The sequence below is a fragment of the Tupaia chinensis genome, unplaced genomic scaffold (assembly GCF_000334495.1).
Source record: "Tupaia chinensis unplaced genomic scaffold, TupChi_1.0 Scaffold145741_1, whole genome shotgun sequence".
Taxonomy (NCBI): Eukaryota; Metazoa; Chordata; class Mammalia; order Scandentia; family Tupaiidae; genus Tupaia; species Tupaia belangeri.
In genome coordinates, this window is record NW_006205599.1 from 76,590 (window position 1) to 98,719 (window position 22,130).

The 22,130-nt window shown below is 44.3% G+C and overlaps 1 protein-coding gene across 1 annotated transcript in view; it reads right to left on the reverse strand.

Annotated features, from left to right (window-relative positions):
• Positions 1 to 6,695: 6,695 nt before the first annotated feature.
• Positions 6,696 to 22,130, reverse strand: part of RPIA (ribose 5-phosphate isomerase A) — a 36,743-nt gene continuing 21,308 nt past the window's right edge. Inside the window, exons 5-9 of the mRNA XM_027768261.1 lie at positions 16,889 to 16,953; positions 15,616 to 15,684; positions 14,211 to 14,352; positions 12,536 to 12,635; positions 6,696 to 7,643 (exon numbers count right to left, since the gene is read on the reverse strand). Coding sequence (XP_027624062.1) covers positions 7,546 to 7,643; positions 12,536 to 12,635; positions 14,211 to 14,352; positions 15,616 to 15,684; positions 16,889 to 16,953 — 474 coding nt within the window. The 3' untranslated portion in view covers positions 6,696 to 7,545. The remainder of the gene's footprint in view (positions 7,644 to 12,535; positions 12,636 to 14,210; positions 14,353 to 15,615; positions 15,685 to 16,888; positions 16,954 to 22,130) is intronic.

Genomic DNA, 22,130 nt, shown 5'->3' on the forward strand with positions numbered 1-22,130 from the left:
AAAAAAAAAAAGGAGAGAGAAGAGGATAAAGACAGCAGTGAACAATAGAGAGGCAGGATGTTAATGAGAAATAGATATGGTTTATTACCTGTTGATGATGACATGTATAGTATTCTCAACTGAACCAGTCTGGAAAGTATTTCATGATGGGTGAAGTCTTTTTAATAAGCAAAATGAGAAATAGTGATTGACTGTTTAAAAAAATTATAATAATAATTATTGGGAAAAGCATGGAAAAGATATTGAATGATAAAGCGGGGAGATTGATATCTCTGTATTGACTGACATGCATGGCATTCCCTTTTGAAAAAGCAATGGAAGTCAATGTAAAGTTATATGTAATCTAGTGTAATAGAAAGAAGATTATGATGATAATAAAATAAAAAAAATTATGGTGCTGATGGGGCTGGCAGGTGGCATGGTGGTTGGGGCACTGGACTGTCACAAGGCCAACTCAAGTTCAAGCCACAGACCCGGTAGCTTGCTTTCTCTCTTTCTCTCTCTCTCTCTTTCTCTCTCTGTCTCTGTCTCTCTCTCTCTCTCTCTAACTTGGGAACTCAGAACTTGGAACTCTCTCAAAATGGATTTCTCTCTCATCAGGGAGAGAAGCAAGGATTGCATTGCCATAGCGATGAGGTTAACAGACACTACCAGTCCAGGCTTTGGTATCCTGAGATGGAGTTGCTTCCTCTCCCACCTTGCTGCTCAGCAGACAGATGGTGTTCAGATGATCCAACATAATAGAATGAGGTTTCCCAACTGAATGGATTTTACTCAGCGTCCTAGTAATGCACTGTCCACAGAACACTAGACTTGTCTGTCCGGGGAAGGGCTTTCTTTCCCTGTCTAGATCCCACCTCTGCCCTCCTGCCCACATTAATCATCATACTCTAGTGCCTCAAAGCACCACTATGGATGTTTATCTGCTAAAGCCAACTTGAGACATTTGAATACTAGGCTATATTGGAGTGTTTTGCAGCCCTGCAATATGACCCAGTTACTAAAAAAACAAAAGGCACTGAACCTATGTCAAAAACATCATGTGATTGCTGGGTGAGTGGAGAGTGAAGGCTGATGCAACCCTACATCTGGCTGCATCTGCAGAAGGTGCCACAGGAAGTGAGGAAAGGCAGGCTTTGCAAAGAACGTCACAAGAAACAGTTATCATGGCATCTATGAAGTCCTTGAGGGCTGGAATCTCATCTGAGGGTACCTGGGACTCAACTCCCCCACCCCAGCACAAAGCAAATGCTCAATACCAGTTAACCAAAGAGAGTAGAAGAGTCAATTAGAGAATGCTCAGACCCACTGATGCTGGGTTCAGCCATATCCTCCGAAAGAAAATGCTGCCCCTAACAGCCAGGAGCTGACCAGGCTCTATCTGCCAGGCCTTGGTGTTGTCACAAGCTAGCCTGGCACCTACAGGAGGGCCATGAGGTCTTGTTGAACATAAACACTTTCACAGGTTACCCACATGAGACAATGTCATTGTGTGTCATAGTGGATAGAGACAAAAACAAGACTGCTCCATAACCATGACTGAGCTCAGGTGAAACATGAACATTGTTTGAGTCACAGAAGAACCAGCCATCCCCCTATGCTGGCTAATGAGCAACTGCCGCTTCATTACCGACGGCAGCTCCAGCCTCCCTCCAGTGTTCACACCCTCTAGGTCAGAAACACTGCCATTTCCCGGCAGCATCAGCTACAGAGCAAGGCCTGTGAAGGCTTCTACTAGTTTCCAAAGAAATAGGAGGAACCGCACTGGCCCAGAGGAACGCGGGTCAAGGGCAGCTGAGCTAGAGACCAAAAGTCTGGAACCCTCAGAACTGAGCACCAAGTTCTGAACATCCTCAAGCCCAAACCTTTCTCTAAGTCTGAAAACCTTGTGACTGAGGCACCCAGAGCTCCCATGGCATGAGATTTCCCTCAACACGGCAATAAGTCCAACTGTTCAATTGTGTGTGTGTTACTGAATGGTCTTTGGCTAAGGGGAATTAACAATCCTTAGCCATAAACACCCCTTCCCAGGCTAGCCATGCCTATGGTTGCCATGGTGCCTATACCACAGGGAGAAAGGAGAGGAGAGGGGAGAAACCAGCACAGGAGAGAAAATAAATCAGTGGTTGCCAGGCTTCCGTCTGGAGTGAATGTCTCTTACAAAGGGTACTTTCCCACGGCCCACCTAAGGTTATGTGTGATATTCTACTCCTTACTCCCACATAGAAGCCCATCAGAGCACTAATACTATAAAACTGACAGGAGCCAGCAGGCAGCATAGTAATTAAGGTATTGAATCTCACATGGCTGACTCCATAGTTCGAATCCCGGATCTTACAGCTTGGAAAACACACCAGGTGCATACACATGTGTGAGAGAATGGAGAAGGGATTGTGGTGTGGCCATCCCCTTACCCCCTGCTGTGGGTGCTTTCTCACTTTCCTTCTGTCTCTCTCTCTCTCCAGTGAGCACAAGCACCTTATAACAACAAACAAACAAACAAAACGCTAAAAAAAATATTTTAAAAAATAGGACTGACCATGAGTCTACACACACCTCCCAAACTGTTCACTAACTTCAGTACTTTAACAAATTACATGTGACTCAAGTTACAACCTATGAGGACACTTCAGGGACACTAACATTCAAAGCCTGAAAACCACCATGAAGCAGGAGCAAAGCCCAGAGTTAGAAAAGTGTGACCTGATCTGGTTGTTTAAACCAAGCCTCTTTCTTGCTCTGCAAATTAAGAGAACACCATAAAGTTGCAAAGGCTTGGAATAGAGTCTGGCAAACAGTAAGTGTTCAGAGTGATAATTCTCCCTTCTGCTCATCACCTTCAGATCCAAGTTGAAACTACTAAAGTAGGACATTTAAAAATAGCACACGAGGGCCAGCCCATAACCTGGTGTTACATGAGCTGGATCCCACATGGCCAACAGTGTGGCTGGAGTCCCAGAACCTGTGACTTGAGAAACTCCCCAAGTGCATGTGTGTCCAAAATTAATAAAGGAGTGAGAAATGGAGAGGGGATAGAAGTGTGACCATGCTCCCGTGGGGGGTGATGGGTGCTTTCTCTCTCTCTCTCTCACAAGCCACATGCCCTGTGGCAAATTAAAAAATTAAACAAGAGAAGAAAAAAAAATAGCACATGGAAGCAAATCTCCTCTCCTTCAACGTTAGCCTCTTGAAAAGTTACTCTAAAATTGGCTTTTTTCAAACTTGTCATTAGACACTGGAATTTCCCCATAGGCACTTTTTATGGTCAATGTAAGAGTATGCTTCCAGAGACTACAAAACCCTCCAACTGAAAACCAGGAATTCCAGGCTCACTTGGTCCCCAACCAACCCTGATCTGTGACCAAGTGACATCGTTTCAGGCCCCTTTCTCCACCATAAGCATGTTATTAACTTTAACTACAAAGACTTTGGCAGTCAAACTCAACCATGATGACATGTAAGCAGTTGCTGCTAGTCACCTGATACCTTTTCACACACGGGGCCCATCTCTTCCGTACCTGCTCTCACAATGCATGTTCCGCACTCCCCCCTGGTGGACACTCCAAGTCCCATCTCTCACCAGGCTGGAAGCTCACAGAGCACAGGCAGTGTCTCACTCATCTGGGTCCCATCTTTTCCCTCCACCTACTGCCTATCAGGAAATCAGCCCATGATGGGAGCTCAGAAGTTTCTTACATGTAGTTTCAAATCTTTATGAGAAACTGGGCAAAGCAGTGGCACATCTGGACCCACATGGGAGGGTCCCAGGTTCACATCCCAGGACCTTCCTGCACGTATCCATGATCCAGGGCTGGCTGAGACTGGAGGTGAATCGTGGGTGAAGACCCCGTGGGAGTGCTCTCTTTCTCATGAAAGACATTTTCAAAAACAAAACAAAAACAAAAAACAAAACAGAAAACAAAATACCTTTGACAGGCTCTGGCTAAAACCAATCAGGTAATGTTTCCCTTTGATGGCTCCCAGAAGTGTGAGCAGTGTGGCAGCTCCTCTCAGTTACAAACCTTCCTCCAGTCCCACCTTGGCCCTTGCCATGACCCTCAGGCTGATCACATGTACTAGCAGACTGTTTTTCCCAATCAATTTATTTATTTTTAAAGAATTTTCTTAACTTTATTTATCTATTTTTATTTTGACCAGAGAGTGGGAGAGAGAAAGCAAGCCACAGGTCTCGGACTCAAACCATAGACGACCATGTGGGAGTCCAACACCCTTAACCACCAAGCCACCTGCCAGCCCCTTCTCATCCAACTTACTGTCAACAAGGTCACACTGAATAGTTTTACTGAAGAATCTTCAATCAAAATTTATCTCTAGACCAAATAGCTGTCTGTGTACCTAATGCAAAAGCAGGTGTTCTGTTCTCTTCACAAGAAAAAACTTCTATTAATGTTCACAACAGCCACAGTTGTCACAGGTGTCAGTGCCTATGAAACTGGCAGAAAATATACATGTGATATGAGCATACAAGTGCTTTTCAGAAACCCCTATTAACTTTGTTGTTTACCTTTATTCCTAAATTCAACCCATGCCTTAAGACTTTTGAAGGCATGCCAGTCACCTTAGTTTCAAAACTTAGTTCTATCAAGTTTTCTCAGCTAAGATCTAGGACCAGTTTTGCGCAGAAAGTATCTGTTGCCCAAACCAAAATAGTCTTAAGGAAAAAATAAAGCACTCTAGGACCAGCAAGTGCTTTAGAGGTTAAGATGGCTGGAGACTACATGGTCCAACAGGTGGTTCGAGTTCCAGATCCAGCAGCTTGAAAGATACACCTGTCCCGTGTGCATGTGTGCCCAAAATCCCAAGGCAAGAATGGAGAAGAGGCTGCAGCATGGTCATCCCCCCTCATGGGTGACTCCTTACTTTCTCTCTCTGGTGAGCACACGTGCCCGTCAGTAAACTATAATTATGAAAAAGAAAAAGAAAGCACTCCTAACCTAACACTAATGACTTATAGTGGCGTGGTAGTTAATGCCCTTTCTCTCTCTCTGTTCCTCTCTCATCAAATTAAAATAAATAAAATTAAATAAAACCGTTCTTTTTAAAAAGAACATTTTAACAGGGGCCAGCAGATGGCATGGTGGTTGAGGCACTGGACTTCCACATGGGCACTGTGGTTCAAGTCCCAGACCAGGCAACTTGCTTTCTCACTATGTCTCTCTCTGGTAAGCACACATGCCCTATAGCAAATAAAAAATAATGACAATAATAAAATTATTGTTAAAAAAAATTAAAAAAAAAACCTTAACAGTAAAGTTAAAGAAATTCAGCAAATAAAAAACCTCGTGACCAGCAGATGGCATAATGGTTATGTCGCTGGACTCCCATGTAGTCAACCATGATTGGAGTCCTGGACGTGGTGGCTTCAAACTCATACCGGCACATGTGCACCGAATCCTGAAAGGAGAATGGAAAAGGGCCTGTGGTGTGGCCATGATTTCTTGCCTTTTGTCTGCCTCTCCAGTGAACACACATGCCCTGCATGCACATGTAAAAATCTCTATTAAAATAAAACAAAAAACCCTCAATGTTCAGTTTTGATTAACTTTTATTCTGCAGGGTTTTTTTTTAAAAAAAAAAAAAAAAAGTTTTAGCTATAGGCTGCATGCACTCAGCAGAGGGTGGAGGGAGAGTGAGAAATCATGACCATGCCCACGATCCCTTCTCCTCCATTCTCTCAGAATTTTGGACACATATGTACAAGAATCTGGCATCATTTTCAAGCTGCCAGGTTCAGGAGTTGAGCTGTGGTCAGCCATGTGGCAGTCTGGCACCTTAACAACTACGCCATCTGCTGGTCCCCTGCAGCTTGATTTAACAAGAATTTAGATGCTAACTTGATAATGATAACCCAAGCTTCAAAACATTGGGCAAGTTTAGAGAAATGACTGTTCAAGTGTTATGCAAAGCTAGCATGGGGTGAAAAAGAGCTCTTGGCATAAAGACCTTTACCAGCAGGGACCGGCAGTTAGGCAGTTGGCGTAATGGCTATGTTGCTGGACTTCCACGTAGGCAACCACAGTGCAAATCCCAGACTGAGTGGCTTAAACTCACGCTGGGTGCATGTGCGGGCATGCCCAAGAACCCTAGAGGAAAAGTGATTATGGTGTGGCTATCCCCCCTGGGGGGTGATTTCTCGCTTTCTGTCTGTCTGGCGAGCTGGTGAGTGCACACGCCCTAAAACAAAATCCTCTCCAAAAAAAGACCTTTACCAACAGAACGGGTCTCTGAGTCTCACAAAATTAATACTGAGCTGATCTCGGCCATTCCTTTCCTTACCTATGAGGCTCTTTTCGGACAGTTATCTGTTTACTAGGTGGACTGTCTGAAGACTACAGGGTGGAGAAAATAAAGAAGAAATTCAAGTTATCCATTTAACGGCATATCTGCTTCTACAACTAAAGGAGCTTCGATCATTTAAAACGTGGGGATAACTGTGAGGTTTTCTCAGCTGTATCACCCTCCATTAACAAAAACACATTACTAGACAAAGCCATATGGGATAAATATTTCTTCAGATGACTGACATCGAGCTTTCCCAGAAATAAGGAAAATATTTGAACTATTCTTAAGCTGAAGATTTCTTGGCTGGATTCCACCCTTATCAAAGCTCCAATATAAACTAGAGGAGCAAAACCCATCTGCATTTTATTGCAAATTCCACAATGAAGACAGAGTCAAAATGGCACCACACTGCTTTATTTCAATCTGCAAACAATATCATGAGGTGATGGCTTCTGATGCCGAATCATACGAAGAAGTAATCATAAAGGAACAGAAAAAAATAACAACGAAGAGAAAATCATTAAAGAAACAAGTAGTTCACATTTCACAGCAGTGCTCTGACAATACTGGCAAGTATTTCTGGCCACTGGCTTCCAACCACAGGGATATGAACAATGCCCCGATCTTAGCGCAAGAACGTTTTCTCCCGAGAGTTTACACTCCAAGTCACTCCATGCCACACTGCTTCCTCAGCAGACTTGTGTACACCTGATCTTCAGACTAAACCAGGTATTGTGCGTAATCACAAAGAAAACCAACCAAAAACAAAACAGGGAGTGGCAAAAAAGAAAACGAAGTTTCCAGAAGGCATCAGGAGATCACTGCTGGCCCAACCCTTCATTTTACCAGCTTAAAGAAAAGTTCAGATTTTTATTTCTTAGCAAACCCAATATTCAGAAGCTTAACCAGCAGGCTCAAGTCAAAGGTTCTAAAGACAATCTCCCCTTCCTTTTTTTTGAGTAAATACTTCATAAAAAACATGAAATCAAGTCCTACTTTATATATATAAAAAAAAATCTGAATATTTGTAGTAGTAAAAATATATATGTTTACATTTCTCTTTTAAAAAAACATTTAATAACAATACTTCAGAAGACTGTATTTACCCCCCACCCGCCCCACTCCGGCGCTGCCAGCTGTCCACCTGGCACAGATGCATTAAGGCAAAGGCTCCTGGAGAGGCACGTCCACCCTGGCCGTGGCTGGGGACGCTAGGTGAACCCACTCAAGCTCCTTGCAAGGTCAGCAGAAAGGCTTCTCCCTCATGTTCACGGAGCCGTCCTGCATCCCGAAGTACACTCTCTCAGCCATGTTGATGAACAGGCCTGTATCCACGACGCCTGCCGGGCAAAGGACAAACAGGAGCGTGAAGTTTCCGCCTCTCAGAGAAGGAGAATCTAGGAGCTCAGGGCCTTACAGAAGCAAATGTCACAAGCAGCACTGCACAAACGACAAATCCAAAGCCCCTTCTTTTGCACAGCACTGAAAAGAGATTCTGATCATCTTTACCTCTTCTTGCCACCCCTTCTCCCCCTCTGTTCCTGGCTTTTTTTCTGTACCCAAATTTCTCAATTTCTGTCCTGCCTCAGGGCCCTTGCTCCTGCCTAGACTTGTCATCTTCAAGTACTTCAAGCACCCTCAAGACCTTCAAGACTTTCCACCCTTGGGTATCAGATGAAAAGTAATCTTCTAAAGGGACCCTCCAGTATTACTGTCAGCAGCCTCCACCCCAGTTATTCTCGGTCACATTGCCAGCTTCAAAAGTGTAACTCACAGATGGAAGGAGATATCTGCAATGCATATACCTGACACAGGACTCACTTCAAAATACATATAAGAAAAAGGCAGATGGGGACCAGCAGTTCGTGTAATGATTATGTTGCTGGACTCCCACGTAGTTGACTACAGTTCGAGTCCCAGAACTGGAAACCTAAAACTCAGAGGAGCACGTGTGCATGCATGCCACAAAGTCCTGAGAGGAGAATGGAGGAGAAAGGATTGCAGCTTGGCCATCACCCCAGGGGGTGATTTCTTGCTTTGTCTCTCTGTCTTCTCTCCGGCAAGCACAAATACCCTATAGCAAAGATTTCTATTTAAAAAAAGGCAGATGGACCAACCCTATGGGCTAATAAAGGAGCTGGATCTCACATGACCAACCAACTGGTTTGAATCCTAGCCTAAGCAGCTTGAAAAACATGCCAGGCACATGTACACGTGTGCCCCAAATCCCCATAGGATGGAAAAACAGATGGCTGCAACATGACCATGTGCCCCAGTGGGTGGTGCTATCTCACCCTCTCTCTCTCAGTTTGGTTAGTACATGAGCCCTCAAGCAAATCTTTAAAATTTAATTTAATTTAAAAAAAAGAAAAACACAACCTAATAAGAAAAATGGGCATAAGACTTGAATAGGTACTTCAAAGAGAACTTACACAAAATGGCAAATCAACATTTTAAAAGGTGTTCAAATTCACTAGTAAAAACAGACTGCAAGTTAAAACTACTGACATACTAGAAGGTGGTGTGGTGGTTAAAGCACTAGACTCCCTCCCACACAGCAGACTGTGGTTCAAGACTCAGCAAGACTCAGATCTGGGGGGCCAGCAGGTGGTATGGTGGTTAAGGAGTTGGACACTTCCACATGGCTGACCACAGGTAGAGTCCTGGACCTGATGGCTTACTTTCTCAAGTTCTCTCTTTCTCTCTCTGTATATCTCTCTCTGGACAAATTAAAATAAATGAATAAATAAAATTAAATAAATAATTCTTTACCCAAAATGTCACAGATCTGGTGGCTTGAAAATCACGCTGGGTACATGTGTATGTGTGCCCAAAATCCTGAGAGGAAAGTGGAGAAGGAATTGCAGCATGGTCATCTCCTCAGCGGGTGATTTCTCACCTTTCTTCCCTCCCTCTCTCTCTGTCTCTCTCCAGCAAATGTACACACCCTATAGCAAACTTAAAAAAAAACAGAACAGACAGACAGACTAGCTCCATGGCATGATGGGATCAGAGAACCTATATCCCTCAGGGCCAACCACAAATCAAGTTCTGACCCTAGAGGTTTGAAAAAAATGCCAGGCACACGTGCACATGTGCCCAAAATCCTATGGGGAAGGAGGATGGGAAACTGCAGTGTGACCATCCCCCCTGAGGGATGTTTGCTCATTCACTCTCTCTAGTGAGTGTGCATACCCTCTAGGAATTAAGGAAGAAAAGAAAGAGAGCGAGAGAAGGAGCAGAGATGGGTAAGCAACACCTAAGATGTGATCTCAAAGCAACCTCTGAATTATTAAGAGGTTAGGACCATCAGATTCCCCATCCCATCACACCCCAAAAACAATGCAGGGGACAGAGCAGAGGATCTACGTGTGAACAGGGAGGAAAGAGAGGACCCTATAGCTCAGGCCCTTCAGTAGAGTCCTGCTCTGGGCAGAACCCAGTGATGCATCCAAGGGACCTCAAGTGCCCTCACACACATAGATGAGCACAGGCGAGGGCAGTGCAACTTGTCCTGCTCCTCTTCCCTTGATGCTGGGCCACCAGCAAATCTAACGGACTAATCAGGAAAAGAGAAAATGAGAAGAGAGACAACAAAGCGCTCTCACAGTCCTGCTGCTACCAGACATGATCTAAAGCTAGCCTCTTTTTTCACTTTCCTCACTAGGTTCATAATAAAGCTGATAGTTTATAGGATGTAGCTGCTATATGCTCAGGGGGGAAGCAAAGTACAGGGAACATTTCCTCACAAAGGACATCTCAAAATCTTAATAAGCCAAGAATGGTCTGAGCAGGTGCAACAGAGCTACCTAGTGGACGCTGCAAGAAATCCACCTGCAGAGGAACATCACTGACCAGTGTGCTGCTTCCTACTCGGTCCCCTGGGTTTATCTCCACTATCGCTAGGGGCAAATTCTCCCACTTCACCAACAGTGTCCTCTATACAGCCTCTTCCTCCTGCCTTCTCAGTCCTTTAGTTCCTCTATTAGAAACATAACACTAAGCAAAAGAATGAGTATAATTCAACTCATCTTTCTAACTTACTAACTCTGGTAAAAGAGCTTTAAGACCAACATAACAGACTACAGTTGGAAGAATTAGCTGTTACACTGCATAAGCCCAACAAGTATGGGTAACTTAGAATCTAAGACATACAGAATCATTTCTTGCTAGGAATTTATTCATCCAATAAATACTTCCTCATGCATTGGGTACGGTTCTAATTCATTTAATCCTCCCAACACCACCATGAGGAGATACTAGTATCGGGCTCTTTTACAGAAAAAGAAACTGAGGCAGAGAGATGTTAACTAAATGCTGAAAGAGCATGGTTCTAGAACATGGCTGGGTTAGGATCCTTATCATGTCAGTCTGCCCTAGAATCTACTTTCAGCTACTACACCCCACTAAACTGAAATTATCTCCTTATTAGCCAGCTGTAGGCCATGGAATATCCTCAGTTGGACTCTGTCTCTCAATATCATTAGAGATGATACCTCTCAAGTCTGCATTGTCCTTCTTACATTGTTTTAAAAGAGATTTTTGCTATAGGGTGCGTGCACTCGCTAGAATGATAGAGAGACAGAAAGTGAGAAATCACCCCCCACGGGGCATGGCCATTCTGCAATCTCTTCTCCTCCATTCTCCTCTCAAGATTCTGGGCATGCATGCACACGCGTCGGATGTGAGTTTAAACCACTGGGTCCAGGACTTGAACCACAGTCAACAATGTTGGAGTCCATCAACACAACCATTATGCCATCTACTGGTCCCCTGCATCTAATCCTTTTAATCCCTTCATAAGGTCCTTAATACCTCCTCCAGCCTGGATGAGGGCTCCAGCCTCATAACTCATATCTCCATTGCCTGGCCAGCCTTCACCCAGGGCTCTTCCTGGCTCCTCCTCCATCGTTCCCTAGCACAAGCTCCTGAGAGGCTCTCAGCTGCTCTGGATGTTTATATCACACAGCCTCTCCCCAGCCTGAAACTCGAGACAGTGAGGGTTAAAGCTCAGAGACAAGAGGCAGACAACTGAGGGCTCCTATCTTGGTGCTGCGGCCCTTGGGCAAACTGCTAAACCTTCCTCGGCCTGTGTTCTGTCTATAAATTCTTCATTAAAATAGCAACAGGGTGAAGCTTTTTCTCGCTATTATTAATAATATTATTATTATGAGACAGGGCCTTATGATGTCACAGTGTCCTCCTGCCTCAGCTTCCCAAAAAGCTAGGACAATAGGTGTGTGCCACCATGTCCAGCTAAAATGAGAATTTTTAAACACTTTGTGCAGCGAGCCTAGATTATGCCAAGGCACAGTTCTAAAACCACCATCGAACTTTGTCACACTCCCCAAAAGCAATCCTTGTGCTCTCTAGAGTCCTGGTATTCTTCCAGCAGAATTTAGCACATTCTACCTGACTTGCGGACATCACTTCTACAACCACGCACAGATTTCCCCAGGTTCTATTTGGTTGCTGGGAAGTCATGATACCATTTTTGCATAGAAAAAATACGTCACAACCTTTCTGGCAACTTCCTTGAGAATAACTGCCACGTTCCACAGATTGGAGCATCCCCTGTAACATGTGGTCTGTGGTGTGCATACAATGAATATGGGTCAACTGAATCGTTTTTCCCTGCTGCTTAAGAAAACAGCCCACTGGGTCAGCAGGTGGCATGGTGGTTAAGATAGCTGGATCCCTCATGGCGTACTGTACAGTTAAGTCCCAAACTCGGCAGCTTGAGCAACTGCTGGGCACATGTGTATGCCCAAAATTCTGAGAGGAGAATAGAAGAGACAGGATTGCAGCATGACCAAGTCCCCCCAGGGGAGGAGGCTTTGTCACTCTCTCTCTCTCTCCAGCAAGCATGCACACACTCTCAATCAATAAGTGTTTAAAAAAAAAAAATTAAAAGCCCACAGAAATCAAAGAGGTAGTATGAGGATCCTGGAAGATGATGGTCCTCTGACCGCCCCTCAGCTCCAGCGGCTCTCCCAACTCAGAAAGGCTAGGAAATGCACAGGCAATAAAGCTACAATGTAAGCAACAATTATTCTTAGGGTTTGGAAAAAGCAAAGGAGGTGAAGTTGGAATCCCAAATAGGGTAGAAAGGAAGTTCGTCCTTCCGCCAAGTTTTACAAAGGCCATGTCACTTGAGCATTCTGTGGCAAGACATAGAGGGTGTTACAAAGGGTATGAGTGTCTATGCCCAGTGAACACCATTCATGTTTACCTGGGATCATCTTGATGGCTGTGTTGACTTCATTCCATTTGTGCACCCGGTCAAACTTCCAGTCCAGGATAAAATTCCCATTATCCGTCACCACAGGACCCTAGAGGGTAATTTTCCACATTAACCAAGAAACAAACACAGGCAGAGAGTGACAGGCAAAGGGAGGTGATAACCAAAGACAAGGCTCCCAACAACCGCTCCCATCAGTGTCCACCTCGTGCTTCCCAGGTGGCAGTACTGTGAGAGGGAACTAGGAGCGTGGGAATGAGGAAGACACAGGTTTGAGCCCTCAGGCCAACTAGGTACAGCTCTCAGGAGCCTTTCACTCCTGCAAGCCTCAAGTCCCTCCACTGCAAAGGGATAAAGGGGCTACAAAGAACCTTTTTATCTCTTACACTTAAATAACCAAGCAAAAAAAAAAAAAAATCCAAAAACTATAATTCTATATATGACTATATGAGATGTTTGGAAGCTATAAAAAAGGAAAAAAAGAAAAAAAAATCTATAATCTACCCTGATCCTTACTTGCTAAGGCAGCTAGTGTATGAACTAGTTATCTGTGTAAGTACTTAACACAGTGGGGCCGACAAGAGGCTCAACAGCCTGACTGTTACTACAGTAACAGTAACTTCTGGCATCCCACAACATCACTTCCAGCAATAACATAAAACAAGACGATGCTGCCCCACCTGTCACAACTTCCCTGCTCAGGCAGTTTTATAAAGGACAGGGAGCAGCAACAGGGTTTGAGGTCAAACAGGCTAAGAGCAGTTTTAGTTAATGAATCCAAAATTCTTCAACAGCTTTGGATACAAGAAGCAGAACATATGTCTAAGAGCACAATTGCCAGCAGGACTCCAGATTCAAAGGCAAGGATATGAGGATTCTCTTGCAGATTGGTAAGGGGTAGAGGCTCAGACCAGAACTGTGAGGGTAAAATGCTGGAGCTCTCACCAGGAGGAACCCCAGCTAAGAGAGAGCCTCCAACAATTTCCCCCTGGCGTCTCGGCTACAAAGTGAGACACACAATATTAGTCAATAAAAACACACCAAGGTGGGATTATGGATCATTTCTCTTTCTACATCTTAAAAACATTTTATCTAGATTTTATATATAGATTACAGTTTTGGGATTATTATTTGTGCTTGTTTATTTAACTGTACCAAAAGAAAAGTTCTTTGCAGCCCACTTTAGATTCTGAAGTGTCTGGGAATATATTCCTGAGGAAGTGCTCGCGGTCCCCAAGAAATTCTACTTCTGGCCACATTGAAGCTCAGAGAGAGAAGAGGGAGAATAAAATTACTCCATAAAACCTGAAAAACTTTCTGTCTCAGGGGAGCTTCCCAAAGCCTCTGTCTAGCAGCAATCAGGGCTGTTCAGGCCCCAGGGACAAAGGTCAGATCACCTGAGGAAGGTCAGGTCCCAAGGGACAGAAGGACTCATTTCCCCATTTGTACAGAGGATATGCAGTATATTAATTATGCTCTCACCTACATGAGCTTGAATACAGAAACTGGTAAAAACCAATTCTCCAAAAATAAACAACTAAATCAATTAAAGATAAATAAATAGAAGCTGACTGCCTGGCCTAGGCACAGTGGCCCCAAGTGGAGCGGAAGGGAGACACCCCACTGAGAGCCTGCTGTGCCCTCCAGAAATCCCCCAGCCACTTACTGCCTTGTTGACGGCCATTCGAAGTTCAACCACGCCTCCAAACTTCTTGGTCACAGCTCGGCTCACTGGGACGTAGGCCATTGGGATGACCTCGATGGGGATTCCCTTGTGCCACTGATCCCCTAGGTTCTTTGAATCTTTCCTGGAAAGAAAGTCAAAACGCACAATAGAAGTAAATAAGTTAAAAGGTGCAAACGTTACATAGAAGAATGTGGTTAACAGGATGGCAGGAAGTCAAGACAAGCGATACGGGACAGTGTACACAGGGCCTCGATTGTACTGGCTGTTTTACTATTTAGGAAAAGAGAGATTTGAAAGAAATATGAAAATGATAAAACGTGATATGGGCCCAGCCTTGGTGATACAGTAGGTCGTAAATTGATCTGCGGCACTGAAAGCCATATGGCCAACCACAAATTTAGATCCCAAGTCCACCTGAATCAGGTCAGGCGTACAAATCTGCACACAGGCCTCTCACGGGCTGCAGGGCTAGGCAAAGCAGACCACAGTTTAATGAGCCCCTGTTAGGTGTTGTCTCCTTCTCACTTTCTCTTTCTCATACACTTTCTTGAAAGAAATAAAAGAAAAAAGTGAGAGCTGGCCGCATAGCCTAGTAGGTAAGAGAGCTGGATTCCACATGGCCAACTGCGGTTCAAATACTAGCCCTAGCAGCTTAAAAAAACACTAGCTCCTGTGTGCATGTGTGCCCCAAATCCCGACCAGAAAGAGAAAGGAAGAAATTGCAGCATGACCATACCCAGTGGGTGGGTGCCTTTCCCCTCCCTCTGTCCCTCCTGTCTGTGGGAAGCACATACATCCTCTGGCAATTAAAGGGGGGAAAAAAGATAACACTGGCTTGTGGATATACAGGTGTTTCTTATTTATGTTCTTCCTAAGAAGTATTTGTTAAGTAAACACACATACCTAGGTGTATGTTTAATCAACATGGTCAGCCCAAGTGCCTTCTATTGGATGACCTGAAGGAGAATCTGAGGGCCTGGTTAAAGACTGACCACAGCACAAGTCACGTGTGGCAAACCCTGACCCCAGAGGAAGCAGGATGTGCTGAGTCACTGCCCATGGGCGGGACATGCCCTGCTTCCTCCTGGGCTCCCCGAGAATCTAGTGAGTGACACATGAGAACATGCCTTGTTAATGGGGTGACAAGCTGTCTCCTCCCCCTCCAATGGACACATGAAATAGCATTAGAGACCTGGCTCCGTAAGACTGACAGGAGCAATCAGTAAATCGACCTTCAGAATGGAAACAGAACAAAAGCCCTCCAAGACACTACCCTCAGTCCTAACCAGCAGGCCCCAGAAAGTCAGACAGTCTGTTTCTCTATAAATGTCCTCCTCTGTGAAATGAGGAAGAGGACTGGGGTCCAATCTCACATCTCAGGTACCTGAAATCAGCGATCACGATGAAGCGACTAGCATAGCCTGCCACAATCTTCTCCTGGGTCAGGCAGCCTCTGAGGATGGGAAAGAAACAAATGAACACAGGAGCAAGACAGAAGTTAAACTAGGGAACTAAGGTCAGATATAAGAACCCCAAATGGGGGCCAGCAGGTGGCATGATGGTTAAGGCACTGGACACTCCCACACGGCCAACCATGGTTTGAGTCTTGGACCGGGTGGCTTGCTTTCTTACTTTCTCTCTCTCTCTCTTTCTCTGTCTCTCTCTCTGGTCAAATTAAAATAAATGAATGATAAATAAAATTAAATAAATAATTATTTTTAAAAAAGAATCCCAAATCTACTCCATCTTGGCGCTTAGAATGAAACATAACTTTTAATTTTTAAGGGGACACCCTAAATATCATCCTGCTGCTTCTAGCAAACGGACATTAGCCTGCTTCTGAGAGAAACCTAGAAAGCGGACAACAGCTCCCATTCAAGCCAGGCATAGTCCTATCTAAGACGCATCTCAGAGGAAGCATTGTGTCTAGGGTGATGTCATCTGGACACGGCATGAACGGACGGGTCTACACCCTGAGAAGGACAAGCTGTGAACAACCTGCCCTATTGACTCTTTGAGAGTCAAGGTGATTGAGTGGCAAGAGCCTAGGACACTGACTCGGCAGATCAGGGCCCAGGCCTACTCTACTGCTCACCAGCTAAATTAACTCACATCTGCGTCAGGAGAATTAAGTAACATGAAAATCTTACAATCAAGTGTGATTTTTAAGCAAATTTTACGTCATTCAGTAATCTGCCTAGCTGTAGAAACTAGCAGAACAGGACTTTACCTTTTTCAGTTCATTCAAGCCCTTAAATCAACACTTAAGAAACAGCCAATGAATGTTTTCCAAATAAATGAGTAACATCCCTAATGGCTCACAGAGGTAAAACAGAGGCCACACACTGAGGCCCACAGACCGAATAATCTAGCTCAATAATGTGCTGGTTGGCCCGGACAGTCTCTAAAGTTTGAATCAGCAGAACACAGATACACAGGGAGCTCATTAAGACAAATAATCTCACCTAAGTGGCCCTGGTTTCTCATCCCCAGATAGCTGCTAGTGACCAGAAATGCCAGTCGTACCTGAGGCCACCTGCTCTCCCCATCCTAGAAGACGAACTCACATAGGTGGCAATTTATGTACTCTGTAATAATTCTGCTTTGCCAAGGACTAACTGGAACATACTCTAGTGAGAAAGTCCCACCATACTCACCCACCGCCCTTGATGAGATTGAGATCAGCATCTACTTCATCAGCACCATCGATGGCGAGGTCAATCTGTGTTGGGGGGAGGAAAGACACGAAAACCACTAGGAGCCTCCTGAGGGGAGACTCTGCGCTACACTAGACCGGCCTATCATGCACCAGGTTCTCAGTAGCCTGGGGCCGGGGGTGCTCAGTGTTCCCAACCAACCAGTCAAGAAACCAAGACACCAAGAGGTGAGGTTCTGCCACTTCAATAGGGTCCCAGGGAAATGTGCTCGAGGCCTGGGACACAAACCTGGCTCTTGCCTACTACACTACACTCTCTGCTCACTGCTGGGCTTCTCTCTGGACAAGCTGTAATTATTTAGAGCACATAATCTCAAAGTGGGTGATATCACTACCAAGGAGGCAATTAGAAAATGGGGGAATAAGGGGGGTAAGAATCTTAGCTATTACAATGGCTTTCGGCCCTCCGAAGGGCTAGAAATACATAAGGATGCAGCAGTCCTTCAGCATCCTGGAGGGATTGATTCCAGGACTCCTTGCAGATACCAAAATCCACAGATGTTCAAGTCCCTTGTAAAAAATAATATAGTATTTGAATATAATTTATACACATCCTCCTGTACACTTTAAATCATATCCAGGTTACTTATAATACCTAATATAAGGTAAATGCTATGTAAATAGTTGCTAAACTTTATGGTTTAGAGATAATGACAAGAAAAAGTCTGTACATGTTCAGTACAGATGTAACCATCGCAGGCCTACCTACGTGGTGCATGTCAGGAAGAAGAACATTTTTCATCTGTGGTTGCTTGAATCCAGAGATGCAGAACCCACAAATCCTACGGCTGGTTGTATGTTGTATATAAGTAGTGTTAAATTCCATGAAAGGGGAGTCAAAAATAAAAAAAAAAAAATGCCGAGGAGAACTGACTCAGAAGTCTCTATGGGCCAGCCCCATACCACAGAGCTTTAAACACTGTTGCGCTGGGGACCACATCCCACCTGGCTGGCTGCAATTTGAGTTTTAGCCCCAGTGGCTTGAAAAAATACACGATGGGGTGAGGAGCAAGTAGCATGGAGATTAAGGCAGCTAGATTCCACATGGCCAGCTTCTTAGTTCAAGTCCTGGACCCAGCAGCTTCAAAATCACAATAGGCATGTGTGCATGCGTGCCCCAAATTCCAAGGAGAATGGAGAAGGGATTGCAGCGTGGCTATCCCCTAGAGGGCAATTTTTCACTTTCCTTTTTCTCTCTGTCTCTGTCTAGTGAATACATGTACCTTAGAGCAAACAATAACAAAAAGAAAAATATAGCAGACACATAGGCACGTATGCCCAAAATTCTGATAGGATGGAGAGACGGAGGAAGTGAATTTGTAGTGTGATCACACCCCATTAGGTAGTGTTCTTTTTGTCTCTCATTCTGTAGAATGCACACTCTGTGGCCTTTCTCTCTCATTCTGTAGAATGCACACTCTGTGGCAATTAAAAATTTTTTTTTAAATAAATGAAATCTCTATACTAACGTGGGCAAACACATCAGAAATTTCAAGACAAGAAAACCAAATAAAGAGATACATAAAGAAGTTGACACACATTTGTTATGTCCTGAAATAGAAGTTATCTGAGGCATTTCCACTAAGACCCCTCCAAAGCAACAGTTGGGGCTTACCTACTTCCCTATTTAAGAAGCTCCACCACCAGCCCCAAAAGCAGTTGAAGCTAAGCAGGTTCATCTTTCAAAAACCAAAATCCCAGGCTGGCAGGTGGGGCCGTGGTTGAAATGCTGGACTTCCACGTGGCTGACCACAGTTTGAGTCCTGGGCCTAGTGACTTACTTTCTCACTCTCTCTTTCTCTCTCTCTGGTCAAACTGAATAACAATAATAAATTAAGTTAAATAAATAATTCTTTAAAAAACGAATCCTGGAAGTGGCACACTTCTCACCACCCTGGCACTCCACATGGACAATAGAGAGACTTGGAGTGCAGTTTTCTACATTGTGCCAGGTACACATTCTGCTCTTGCCGCAGCTGCTTGGCACAGCCAGTGCACGACAGCTGTAAAGCCTACAAGGCTCCCTGCTGAGCCCCCTGTCCTGTCCTTTACAGACTCTGGCCTTTGTCTGGAGGTGCTGCTTGCCACTGCTCCTCCCTAACCGTGCACTAATTCTGGGGCCAGACTGGGCTGCAGACTGGGCTGCAGTAACACTCAGGGGCCTAGAAAGGTCTGGGCTTGTCTCCCTTCAGCCTAAACCACCTTTCTCACAGCTGCTGCACAGCTGATTCAGCCTGTGACCCTGACTCTGCCCGTGGGCCCCCACAAGCCTGTCCCCTACTTAAATAGTACACAGTCGAATGTGGGTGTCGTCTTATTTCAGGGGCCCATCCTGAATAGAAAGACTCTTTTTAGTTTAAGTGTCATCCTGTGCCTTCCAGAACATGGGGATGAACTGTATTTGGACAGCAAATTGACCCTCTCCTCGGAACAGCTCAACGCCTGGGCCATGATACCTATTGAAATAGCCAGAAAATGTCTATTCGAAGAAAAACCTGCCAGAGTTGAGAAAGATGACTGTCTTTCTAATTCACCACCATTAATTTTGCTTTTCCACATAAGAGTTCACTGAAAGGCAAAATTGAATGGAGAAGAAACTTGAAATGGTTGAAAGTTTTATTCCCTTTTGCTCTCTGAGAATATTTTCTCTGAAGATACGGAGTTGAGAGAATAAAATGAGTAAGGGCGTTTACGGGTATGGAAAATGATGAAATATCTATAGAAAGGGGGAGAGTGTGGGGTGGAGAATACAGTGATCCAAATAATAGAGCAAGCTATCAGTTCGTACGTTTAGGAAAAAAATATTCTCACAGCTAATACTATTGTTTTCTCCCTTTATTCTGTTTACCTGCTTTGGGGTGGTTTTTTTCTCTCGGGAACAGGACAACTGAGTTTCTGACAGAGTCCACTTTTGTTTGGCTTCTTCATAACCCCGAGAGAATGTGGACTGTTGTAAATAAGCAAAAGAACATTCAGGAGAGCTTACAGAGGGTGAGACTTCAGAATGGGTAAATGAAGAACTCAGCAAACACAGAGCAACAGACTAGGAAAGATTTCCAGTGTGTGCGAAAAGAAAGACCGCATCATCTACTTTACAGACAAGCTTCACTTAACCTTTCAAGAAGGCTGACAAAAAGGGAGAGCAGTGGTTACAGCCACCACATGGCCCTGGGGAGCGTTATAGCTAGATCAGAGGCACTGTGAAGCTTCGTGTTTGACACCCAAGTCCGGGTGATGAGGGTTTGCATTCACATCTGACTTACAGGATGCAGAGGAGGGGCAGCATGTGGTACAGACATTAAGGCAACTAGATCCCACATGGCCAACTATATGGCTCAAGTCCTGGACTCAGTGGATGGAAAAACATACTCTTTTGGCTCACGTGCATGCGAGCCCAAGCCTCAAGACTGGAGAAGGCACTGCAGTATACCCCCTCCCCTGGGCAGGATGACTTCTCACTTTCCTTCTCTAGCTCTCTCTCCTGCAAGCACATGTGCCCTACGGCAAATTTAAAAACAAAAACAGAATAATATGAAGAGGAGCCAAAAGATGGAAAAGTTTTTTCCAAAGGCATCCTTTAAAATATCTTCTGCCTAAAAGGAAAGGCACTTGATATCAATTGGAAGATCTGATCCAGCAATGGTGGGCATGGTTGATGCTGTTATGTGGTAGGCTAAGGCCAATCTGATCCAGCAATGGTGGGCATGGTCCGCTGGTTGATGCTGTTATGTGGTAGGCTAAGGCCCCATGGGAGGCCCTGATGTGGTTCCCAGCCTACCCTAAAAGGCGTGGCACAGTGGTGCAAACCTGTAGCCCCAGATACTCAGAAGGCTGAGATGGAAGGATCACAAATTTACAGCTAGTGTGAACAACACAGTGACGGTCTAAGAACAATAACAACAACAAAAAAGAACCAGAAGGTCTAGGTCCTAATCTTAAATAAACCAACCCTGTGGCCCATGGCAAGATTTTTCATCTCTAAAAAGATAGAAATGGAAGAAATGACCAAGGTCAACCTTCTAATCCAAAATCCTAAGACTAAGAATAAAATACAAAGACCTTGAAGTTTGGGAAGTTTGAGTCTCATTTGGGATCCTAATTCCATTGAACTGTTTTCTTCTAGGGCATGTGCACTCACCCGGACAGAGACACAGAGAGAGGGAAAGAAAAAGCACTCCTCAGGAGGGAGGACCACACAACAATTCCCCTCTCTTCCACTCTCCTCTTGGAATTCTGGGTACCCACACACATGCCCTGCATGTTTTTCAAGCCGCTGGGTCCAAGACAGTAAACCGTGCAGTCAGCCATGTAGGATCCAGCCACTTTAACCATTATGCCACCATCTGGCCCCAATCAAATGTTTTTAAAGGACAACGCAATAGGGGAAATTTAAACCTGAATGTTTCATACCATTTAAAATTACTGTTTAATTTTTTTAGGGTTGTCAAGTGATTTCAAAGGCTCCCTATTTTTGAGAAATGCAAAGTGAAATATATACAATGAAATTATATAAGCCTAAAATTTGATTCACAATAATGGAGACTGCAGAGGATAAGAAAAGAATGAAAGAGGACTGGCCATAAATTGATAATTTTTAAAAACTGGGTGACAGGTATATGGAAGTTCATTAGATTATCTTTTTTATGCTTAAAATTTTCCATGATTAAAAAATAAAATAAGGGATCAGCAGATGATATAATGGTTATGTTGCTGGACTCCTACATAGTCGGCTGCGGTTTGAGTCCCAGACCCAGCAGATTTAAAACTCATGCTGGGAAGATGCTTACTGAACTTGACCTGTGAAAAATTACTTTCAGGAATAAGATTGACTACCGAAGATTTTCTGTTGAGACTTCACCCTCCAGATCCCAATCTAGAAAGTGGGGAGGCAGAAACTCAGGTCTTCTGAGATGTTTACTGAAGTTGAGTTGTGAAAAATTACTTTCAGTAGTAAGACTGACTATTCAAGATTTTCTGCTGAGACTTCACCCTCCAAATCCCAATCTAGAAAGTTGTAGGGCCTCTCTATCCTTCTCTCTTTCTCTAAATTTTTTTTTTTTTTATTTCTTAAGGTAAAGTATTTTCTTGGCTCTCAGCCCCTCCTCTAAGTTGCTAATTCTTTCCTTTTCCCCCTCCCATTTAGGAAAGGCAGACACTCAGATCTCCTGAGATGCTTACTGAAC